The sequence below is a fragment of the Balaenoptera ricei genome, chromosome 6 (genome assembly GCF_028023285.1).
Source record: "Balaenoptera ricei isolate mBalRic1 chromosome 6, mBalRic1.hap2, whole genome shotgun sequence".
NCBI classification, from domain to species: Eukaryota; Metazoa; Chordata; class Mammalia; order Artiodactyla; family Balaenopteridae; genus Balaenoptera; species Balaenoptera ricei.
This window is the reverse complement of record NC_082644.1, coordinates 121,861,399-121,871,874: the sequence shown is the minus strand read 5'-3', so window position 1 is coordinate 121,871,874 and position 10,476 is coordinate 121,861,399. Positions and strand designations below refer to the sequence as shown.

The 10,476-nt window shown below is 58.7% G+C and overlaps 1 protein-coding gene across 3 annotated transcripts; it reads right to left on the bottom strand.

Moving 5' to 3' along the window:
- Positions 1 to 188: 188 nt before the first annotated feature.
- PMPCA (peptidase, mitochondrial processing subunit alpha) lies at positions 189 to 10,465 on the bottom strand. Of its 3 annotated transcripts, XM_059926049.1 has the most exons (13): positions 10,360 to 10,465; positions 8,999 to 9,201; positions 8,485 to 8,564; positions 8,160 to 8,242; positions 6,393 to 6,487; positions 5,516 to 5,616; positions 4,866 to 5,129; positions 4,474 to 4,566; positions 4,262 to 4,380; positions 4,066 to 4,156; positions 3,914 to 3,976; positions 2,201 to 2,345; positions 189 to 1,140 (listed from the first exon to the last, which is right to left on the bottom strand). In XM_059926049.1, exons 1-13 carry the CDS (start codon positions 10,428 to 10,430, stop codon positions 971 to 973), a joined length of 1,578 nt encoding a protein of 525 aa, XP_059782032.1. In that variant the 5' UTR covers positions 10,431 to 10,465; the 3' UTR covers positions 189 to 970. The 3 variants fall into 3 exon arrangements, with proteins under 3 accessions (XP_059782032.1, XP_059782034.1, XP_059782033.1); XM_059926050.1 differs by lacking the exon at positions 2,201 to 2,345 and having other exon boundaries at positions 1,049 to 1,140; XM_059926051.1 differs by lacking the exons at positions 8,999 to 9,201; positions 10,360 to 10,465 and having other exon boundaries at positions 6,393 to 6,485; positions 8,485 to 8,540.
- Between the last annotated feature and the right edge of the window lie 11 nt (positions 10,466 to 10,476).

The window sequence follows — 10,476 nt, the reverse complement described above, 5'->3', positions numbered from 1 at the left end:
ACAACTGGAATCCACGCTGTTGGCCCGCTGGCCATGAGCCTGGGGCTCCCACCCAGTGGACTGGAGCGGAGCAGGCGAAGGACAGCAGGGGCCCAGACACCTCCCACCTGGGCCAGGGTAGGTGTGCAGTAAAGGGATGGAAATAAAGGGACGACAGGCCCCGGCAAGATGAACGGACGTGACAGAGGTGACGCTGAAACATTTATTTGACGGCCTCAGATCACCCCTCCCTCTCCCAGCTGGACAGCAGGGGCTGCACTTAGCGTTTCAAAAACTACGGCCTGGAGACGACTCTTCTCCACAAAGCTTTGTGGCGCGGTTCTGTGCAACCCGCTGGCGTCCAGGAAGCCGCCCTCTGAACCACGGCAGCGTCAGAAGGACCCAGGGCAGCCAGTGCAGGTGCCCAGGCCCCGCAGGGCCGTCACCAAAGCCCCCTGACCCTGCAGGGCCCCGCACGCGGCCTCTGTCCTTCCGCCTTTCAAGCCCGCCTCCCCCGCCCCGAGCTCCCCACCTCTGAAGTCAGGGCCTTACTATTGAGGGCAAGAGACGACCCCTCACCGGTCAAGCTGGATGGTGCCTCGCCCCGGGACCCTCGAGGTGCTGGTGTGGGTGGCCCTGGCCTCCCGGATGCAGGCGGGCCGATGGGCCCGGGGGCCTCCGAGGAGAGGTCAGGCCTCGCCCGCTCAACGACCGCCGGCCTCGGGGAACTGCGCGGTTCCCCCACCTGCCGAAACTCCTGGGGGAGCGGGAAGACTAGCCCGGCTTGACCCCAGCCGGCTGCTCCAACCTCCCCGCGCTTCCCCTAGTTTCCAGCCGCAGTGGTGGAGAGCAATCTTTATTCCACTGATTGGCACGTCCAATTCTGAAGGAATTCACGTTTAGGAAAAGTCCCACAGTCTGCACCGTCTATGAACGTCTGCGCTGAAGTCACCCCAAAGAAACGGACGTGGATGGTGCTGCCGCGGCGCCTCTACCGGAAGAGCCGGTACGTCCTGGGCAGGCGCCCGTCCTTATTCGCCAGGGCCGCCTGGACGTGCTCGTACGCGGGCAGATCGCTCAGGTCCCCCAGGGCGGCCACGGCGGGCTTCCTGCGGAGCATCGCAGAAGCAACTCTCTTGACGTCCTCTGGCTTCACGTCACCTGGCACGGGGAAGAGAGGCGTCAGGGGAGCACCCGACCCCGCATGGGTCCCACTCCTCTCCCCGCCGTGGCTGCAGTCCTGAACAGACAGAGGGGTCCCCAACCTGCCGCCGCCTCCCCACCTGCGGAGGAGGGATGCTGAGGACCCCGGAAGGTCCGGGCGCAGCCATGTGTGGACTGCACGGTGAGTTTCTTAGTAAATGGGCGAGTGTTAACTTCAACTGCATTAGGACATGCCCATCCCAACAGGCGTTAATATAATTAAAAAAGGAAAAAATACCCCTCAGCTGTGAGTTACCTACATGGCGAGTCTGCAGGGAGGGGAAAACCAAAGCCTCGGCACCGCATGGACGAAGGGTGAGGTCAGAACGAGGGGGGCCGAGGGCCTGCACACGTGGCCCAGCCTTGGAGGAGGGAACCACACCCCCGGGAACTTATTTTCTACGGAAGACGAGGCCTCAGGGAGATCGGGTACTGTCGTACTCGAGGGTCTGAGGGGCTTCTCCCAGGGAGGACAAGGGTCCGCGCGTGGGCGGGGCAAGCGCTGCCCTCAGCAGGACTCCAAACCCAAACCCAGCAGACGCCTGGGGACCAGGTCAGCTTCGCCCTGGGCGACTCGGCCCCGCAGAGCAGTAAGCAGAGCCCTTCTGGGCTTGCGGACCCCTTGGGAATCTGACGAAGCTAAGATCAACCTGTCCCCCAAAGAGTCACAAGCAAGTACAGCTTGGCATCCTGAAATGGAAGCTCAGGGCCTCCTGAAGGCCTCTCACAGGAGGCCACGGGCACCTGCCACGAGCCCCCGGGGCAGCGGTGCTAGGGCTGGCGTCTCTCCCCGCACAGCACGGCACCGGGCCACCCACTTTCCACCCACTTTCCCACTGAACCTGCGTTGAAACCTGGGGGGGTCGTTGAGAGGCCCTTTTATAAGGGGGCAAAAATCTGGAGTCACACAGGTACGGCGCTCAGCCGGCGCGGGCAGGGCCGGGAAGCAGGCCTGGGAGAGGACAAGGCTTGGGGTGCGGGCCTGCGGGGCCACCCCCACCCCGGGCCCGGGACTCACGGATGAGCGCGCACAGCTCGTGGGGCAGCTTCCTGGAGCGGGTGGCCAGCACCTGCCTCCCCACGTCCTCGAAGATGACGGGCCTGGCCTCCAGGTTCATCATGAGCATGGACGTGAGCTGCGTCTTGGCCCGTTCCAGCTCCACCTGCGGGGTCACGTGGCTCAGTCCCTGGGCTCACGCCCGGCCCCCAGCCAATCGCAAACGGCCTGGCCAGCAGAGGGGCTGACGGACGTGTCCTGGCGAAGGGCCTTCCGCTTACCCAGGGCTGGATAGGGGAAGGTGGCCCCCCGTGCCCGGGCTCGCGGCCCCGCTCACCAGCAGACCCCGCCATGTTCCCGCCTCTGTGCTTTCCGGGTCAGGGCTGGAGCCACAGTAACAGGGCCTGTACCACATTCGAAATAAGGGAGAAGTGTACGCTTCCCTGGAGTTCTTGGGTTTGAACTTTGCCACGCAGCGTGAGCAGGGAAGAACACCGAACACCCAAGCTCCAGGACCCCAAAGCTGGCCGCACGTTGGAATCACAAGGAAAACAAACTCAGCGCAGGCTCCGGGGCTCCCCCCAGATCCCGGAGCAGGGTCCTGTCAGCTATGTTTGCCGTGCTCCCTGGGAAATCCGCGGGAGCCAGCTCAAGCTGCCAGCTCTGTATCTGGGGCCAAGCTTAAGACTGCAGCTCCAGTGAGTTCCGTTCCTGAAGCCCAGCCTGGAGCGCAAGGGCAGAGACAGGGGGGCTGGTGAGAGGTGCAGGCCGCCCACCGGGGAGCTCACAGGCCTGGAGGACAGGTGCTAGAAAACACCTCAGCTGTCGAGAGTCTGTATCTTTTAAGTAAAATAACTCCTGATTTAACACAGGTCTTTATCGCTTTTGCAAGTTCAGGCAAATAATTTTTATCTCAAGGTGCCTTCACGTTAGAGGAAAACACTTTTTCTAGCAGGACGCTAACGGAACCACCAAGTGTAAATTTTTAAACACGTTTTTATTTTTAAAATAATGCTTCTTTTCCTGATTAAAAAGGGAGTATGTGGTTACTGGAGAAAACATGGAATGTGCAGAAGAGAAGCTCTGAGGGTGAAGCACACGCACTGACCCCCAGCAGGCTCACACGCTGGGCCTCTCTGCTGCGGCGTGCACGTGTGTGTGCCTGTGTGCGTGCGTGTGCACACAGCTGTCTGAGCGCGCGTCCACGTGTAGCGCGTGTGCATGCGTGTGCACACAGGTGTCTGAGCGCGCGTCCACGTGTAGCGCGTACAGAGAACCTGCTTACTGGTGCCAGTTCTGACCCAGGAAAAAAAACAAGACTTCTGAACACGTACGGTATGATAAGAAGTAAATGAAAAAAACGAGGGAGCAAAATCTCAGGTCAAAACATAAACCAGAGTCAAGAAAGAGCGAGAAAAATGCCCCGCGTGGCCCGCTCGTTCTGTTCAACGCCGCTCCAATTTACCCTCTTACAGAAGGACACAGGGCAGGCACAGGAGGCATGGGCTCGGTCAGAGCAAGCAGACCCGGCACTGGGGGGGTTCTCAGCATCAAGACCAGGGAGGACGGGCTCCCACGGGGGCAGGTCTGGGTCACCCCGGGGCTGTGCTGTCCTGGCTGGGACGCTGGTGGTGTGGGCACAGAGCACGGGCCCTCTGCCGGCCACCCCTACACCATGTTCTCTACCCATCCAACACCGCGAGGATGTTGGAAATGGCTAGGAGCCCTACTTACCACATCCACAGTTCCAGCCATTAAAACAAACTCTCTCGTGATGATTTCCACCATTTCTCGAACCTGTAAGAGAGCGTGGAGCGCGAGAGAGTGATCTCAGCCCGGCAGCTTTCGTCCCCCCGTTCCCGCAGTGAAGGAGGCCCGGCCCTCACCTGTCTGGGGTCGGCGCTGGCGTGAATGCACAGGAGGCCCGTGTCCTCGTAGCTGTGGTGGTAGGAGGTCGCGTTGTACATCCAGTGGTGCCTGTGAGGGACGTGAAGAGAGGGACACAAGGAAGGTGTCACGGCCCCAGAGCATGCTCGGCTGGGCCAGCGGCCCCGACAGAGCAGGCGAGGGCACCCAACCCACCTGTTGAGCACGTTGAGGTAGAGCCTGGTGAACATGCCCTTGCCAGGCCCGCCGGCCGAGAAGGAGCCGCCGCCGCCCATCATCATGTTCAGCACGGCGAAAGGGAGGAAGTCCCCCTCCTGCGGCAGACAGACGGCAGAGCTCAGCCTGGGCGGAGCCCGCGCAGGTGTGACCCGCTCCAGGACGCCCCGCCCGAGCCGCCCAGGACTCACCAAGAAGGAACAGCTCTCCAGGCCAATCATGATGTGCGTGAGCTCGGGGAACGGGGTGGGGCCCAGGCTGACACTGGACATGTCCCTTTCCAGCTGGAACCAAGAAGAATGGATGCGTACACTCAGTGAAAGACCACCAGGCCTCGCACGCTTCTCAGGTCAGGTGGTATATAAACGGGTCTACAGAAACCGTACACCAATGTCAGGAAACCCCCTGGAGAGGCGCGAGCCAGCCGAGCCTCGAGCCCAGGTGGAGCTCAGCTCTAATAGGAACGCGGGTTAAGGTGAAGCCCAGTTAAGGTGCACCTAACACCTTCAGGATAAACGCAAGATCGATCACACTGAAAAAAGAAATCAAAGAAAGCGTACGCAACCCGAGATCATGGCTTTACCTTGACGATGCCCCCAGTGTACTGTGCCACCGACCCGTCCACGTGCACGGCCGCCACACTGCCCCAGGCAGGCCGGGTGCCCAGGAGGTACTTCCTGGCGCATTCCACCAGGCGCTCGTGCTCTACCCCCACCCCGGCCAGCACCATGCGGTCGGGGGTGTAGTAGTTTCGCAGGTAGGAGTGAAGCACCGACTGGTCAATCTTTGCTATGTTCTCCGTGGGGCAGAAACGGTGCAGGCCGACTGTGTTTTCCCTGTAAGCGGCCTTGATAAAGGAAGCAAGAGAAACACAAGTGACAGAGGGAACGCAGCCAGGCCTCCCAGGCAAGCCGGGACTGCAGCGATCCCCGGCCAGATGGGAAAAGCCCACCAGCTGTTCGTTTCAGCTACCGTTTGGCAGGAGCAGCTTTGTGTGTTTACAAAAATAGTAAAATCTGCCTCTCCAGAATGAAAATTCGTAAGAAATGTAACATAAAAGGCTCACTCTACAGACCTCGTTACCGTAAGGATTAAAAAGTTTAAAACTTGCATAGCTGACAAATTCAGAAATTAAAAATGTCCTGCAAGGTGGCATCGGGCAGGTGAACGACCCCCCCCCAGAGCCCGGGGTCGGGGGCGAGGCCGTGGAGGTGGCCCACGTGTCCATCGCACCTCGTGAATCATCTCGGTGAGAAGGGGCTCCGGGTCGGGCCGCATGCTGAGGTCCTCCAGCTCAAACCGGACAGCCATACGCGCCAGCTCGATTTCTTCATCTGCAGAGAATCAGAGACGAGGCTCAGACGGAGGCCGCCCTGAGCCTGGGTCGCCGAGCTGGGCCCAGTGTCGTTCATCGGCAGGCACGGGCAGAGCCTCCTCTGCCTTCCTCTGGGGCAGACCTGGGGGGCGCTTGTACGAGCGACGGGGAGAGTGCCCTGCAGGCCGGGACCTGGACGACCTGGGCCTCCTCCCCTCTGCCCGGAAGCAGCCACCTGGCCCCGCTCCGAGCCGCGGCTTCCTCCCCGTACGAGGCGCTCAGGCCCAGACACAGAGGCACAGACCAATGGCGGGGGTGTGTTTCATCGGGTAACTGGAACCAGTGCCAGAAAGATCGTAATGCGGAACCGCAGCCTGGGAACCCCAAGGCCAGGCTGCTGTGAAACACAGCACAGCTAGACTGGCCTGTGTCCACTCCTAGCAGGGAGCTTGAGGTCCTGCCATTTGCAAGGCTGAGGAAGGGAATGGGCACAGAGACACAGAAACTTCTGGTAGCACGTCAGTCAGGGTGTTTAAACACCGTCTGAGAAGCTTGTCTGAAATGAAAGAACCGTTTCGCTACAAACGTCAAAGGGCACAGAGACGAGAGTCGAAGTATTCAGTATCAAGGACGTTTCTAATCGTGAGCGTTGTCTCCAGTGACCCCCCTGCTGACTGTCCCTGGTGGGTGGGCCCAAGGCTCCATAACACAGCGCCCCTCCCCCGGGCAGTGCGTCAACACACCTCCCAGCATTGCCCCTCACCCCAGGACCCCTCAAGCAGCCCAAACGCGCACCTGTTAGCCTGGGGTGCAGGACCACGTCTGCCAGCAAGCCCACCACCGTGTCCAGGCCTTTAGAATCAGCAGACACAGCATACATGGTGGTGTCTCTGGAAAAACCAACAAAACCAACGCTGGGGGCAATAAGGTCACGACAGGTGTATGCTGGGGTGGCAGGGAAGGTGGTTACGTCTTTCTGCGTCGAGGGTCAGCATACACCCGGGGCTCTTGCCCCTTTGCCATCTTACAGTGTAAACTCTTAGCAGGCAGAACCACAGCTGTGCACGGGCTAATCGCTGGAGCGGAAGACACTGTCCAGCCGAACTGGAGAGGCAGCTCTGAGCGGTTTTCACCAGCACAAGCCCCCTCTGAGGCTACTCGTGTCATCCTGCACTGAGTGTCCGCTAGGTGAACCGTCCACACGGGCACATGCCTGGCCTTAGACGGCTGGGGGACAGAGACTGACTGGCACAGTAGCTCGCAGCACGAGGCGCTGTGATCAGACAGGCGCACTGAGGCAGGGGAGACGCAAACGTGACAACCACAGGGCCACGAGGGGGGCACGGTCCGGCCGGAGACCACACAGGGCAGGCCCGGCTGCCACGTGGAGAGGAGCGAGCCCTGGAGGGGAGACGTGGCCACCAGGGCCTCTGCAGGGAAGGGGCCATTCTCGGCGGGGAAGTGCTGTAGGACCACGGGGGAGAGCAGCAGGAACGAAAGTCTGAGCTGAGAATTAGCTGGCTGCGTTGGGGCAGAACACAGGCCTGCCTGACCAGAGGAAGGGGCTCCCTGGGGAGACGGAGGATGAGATTTTTCGCAAGAACACAGCCAACCAGTCTGGCTTTCATTCACGGGCAGCCGGGAGCCACAAGTTTCTGAACAGACCTTTTTTTGAACATGTGAACATACTGCCTCCATGCCAACTCTAATTCTTGGCATTTAACCTATATTTTCTCTCTAATTTTTTTAACATTCAGATTGAAATAACCAACCGCTTAAAAAAAGTGTGATCTGGGACTTCCCTGGCGGTCCAGTGGTTAGGACTCTGCGCTTCCACTGCAGGGGCCCGGGTTCGATCCCTGGTCGGGGAACTAAGATCCCACATGGCACCCGGCGTGGACCAAAAAAAAAAAAAAAAAAAGGTGTGATCTCTGTCTGCTTATCTCACATTGCCCTGAACACAGCTTTCCAAACACGCCCCACACCTGGGCAGACAAACACCACCTGCCTTTGTCCACAGCACCCCTACCCCATCTGTGCCCCAGCTACCTACTGAACCTTCCCCACCCCAAACCGACCACTGCCTCTTCCAGGCTGAGCCTCTGCACCTGCTGTCCCCTGCGTCTGAGCCACGGCCGACCGTTATTCCACCTGGCAGGCGCCTTCAAGCAGCAGCCCCGACGTTGAGTTACCTACCGTTCCCTTCCTGACCCCCCCCACGCTCCCACCACCCTCGGCCCCTGGCTCCTGCGTCCACCAGCCGTGGTGCAGCCCTCTGCCCGATCTGTGAGCATCCTGGGGACAGGCCTGCTCTGCGTCCCCAGAGCCCAGCCAGCAGCCTGGCTCGAATGACAGGGGAGGCTTGGCCCTCGGAGCGCATGCCTCTGTGTAAGTGTTGCCACACACCCCAACCCTCCACCCGAATCTCTGCCTGGACCAGGGCTCACTTCTCACCATTCACCTCCACGGCCTCGCCGACGGGAGGGGCTCAGGGGGACTCTGACCAAGGATGAGGACAGTCCACGTGATAAAAGACGAGCCTGTACGTGAAAGCTGGCGTACCTGGTTGTCTGGCAGTCACAAATACCCCCGTGCCTCTCCAAGGTAAGCAGAATTTCATCTCTGCTGCCAAACCGATCCGTAGACTAGAAAAGTGAACAAGAGAACCTACGTGAGCCACGCAGAACAGCCTCCAAGATACAGTTTTTAAGAAAAAAACTTACTTTTGCTTTCAGAACACATTAAATCAAATCATCTTTTAACTTAGAAACCTTAATTCGTATCAACTTGGCAACTTAAGCATTTATTAAAATACCCATTTGAGAAAAGCAAACCTTGACAGATTCTTCCCAAGTATAGTATCAAAAATCACAAGTTGGACACTGACCGAAAATGCCAATTTTTCCAAAAAGTGAGCAATTCCACTGAGATATTTTGCTTCATATCTTGATCCAGAGTTAATAAGAACTGGCAATAAAAAGAAAATTGACAGGTTAAGTCAGATATTCAAAAGGGAAGATCTAATCAAGACAAACCTTTTAAAATTGTGAATATGACCAAACAGCCAAATTTAAACATATGAGAATGACAAATACGTACATTACCTTGACTCCGAAGGTTTTCACAGCTATATACGTACGTCAGTATTTATAAAATTACGTACTTTATACCTCTGGTAGAAATCTTTTAGGATAACAGAAAGGTAGAAAGAAGGAAAAGAAAACCCACCACCAGGAGAGCCACCGTTCATACTCTGATTACTAAATTTTCAGATTCTACGCCATGCTTTTTCACTCAGGATATAATTCACGAACGATGCCCTAAGTACAACTAACAGTGAACTGAAGCGTGTGCACGTTACAACAGACGGGGCCACCCGCAATGTTACCGACAGTACTTACTTCCTACTGTACAAAACTGTCCAAACTTATTTTGGGATGCCACACGAAGCCCATTCTCCAGTGTGGTAACTTTGGTTTCAAACTTTTCTTGTCCATCAACTGTAGCAAAAACAGGCTTGGGTACTCCGGGCAAGGGGGAGGACAGGGGGACGCTGGGATAGGCACCGCCACTACTGAACTGCCTGTACGCAGGGGCTCCAAACCTGAAACACAGAAGTCGGCCCGGGTACAATACAACTGAGACGGTGGGGCCTGTGGTGACCACCTAGGTGCAGTTATTTGTGTTTCGTGTGCATTTAAAGAATCAGCATCTCCTTATCTAGAGAACTGATTTCTACACGTCCCCAGAGACAACACAGAAGAGTGACCAAGAACACCACTGAGGTGTTCCCAGAGACATGCGGCAAGTTGGTTCAGGTCCTTAGGCCTCAAATGCCACCTCCATGAAAGGAGGGTTAAGTGGGTTAAGTCTGTTTCTACACACCAAGCAACTGGCCAAGCCCTGCCCTTCAACAGCCCCCTGGAGCCTAAGCGGAAACCACATCTCTTCACCTGGTCCCGAAGGCCTCCAGCTCCCCCTCCAAACCCATCTGCTAGCCGCCCCCGCCCCAGGTCCGAACTGGCCGGCTGGTCCGTTCCCTGGACACACTGGGCTCATCATCCCCACGCTGCTGTGCTCACGGTTCCTGGTCTGACCTGCCTTCCCCTGCCCTGTTCACAGGGCTGACCCTTCTCTCATTCTCCATCCCTTGGCTTAGACGTCACCTCCTCGTAAGCTGCTCCTCCTCATCCCACCTGAAGTTAGTCTCTCCTGTTTCTTACCGCCGAAGGCGGCTTACTCCCTTCAAAGCTGACACTTTGGGCACGAGACTGCCTGGACCCACTGCCTGGTCTCTGTCCCCATCGCACCCAGGACCTCACAGCGAGGGATCAACACCCATCTGTCGCCTGAATGAAAGCGCCAGTGCGGGAAAAGGCCAGACATCCAGAGGAGAGGGGACAGAGCACAGCAGTCAAGGACATGACTCTGGCGACCACAGAACCCAGGCTTGCCGGCTCGGCCTCACAAGGGGGCACGCGGCCGGAAGGGGCCGGGGCGGAGATGACACGTGACCTCGGAGGAGCACCCACGACCGCCCGGGAGGAGAGGACGAGAGAGAGGCGGATGGGGCTCGCGGTCGGAGCCCGGGGCGCCAACGGGGGAAGTGCTCCCGTCGCCTCGGGGACCGGGCGGGGGTCCCGCACTCCCAGCCCGCTTGCCGGGCGCCGCCCCTCGGCGTGGGGGAGCCAAAGGCGGAGCGTCCAGAAGGGGGGGGGGCCGCCCCAGCCCCCGGCCAATCCCCGGCCGGCCCTCGGCTCACCTCAGCCGCGAGCGGCCCCAGGAGCCCGAGCCTCGCAGCAGCCGCGTCGCCGCCAGCACCATAGCCGCCATCTTGCGTCACCGCCCACCGACTCTGTCGTCACTTCCTGTTCCGCCT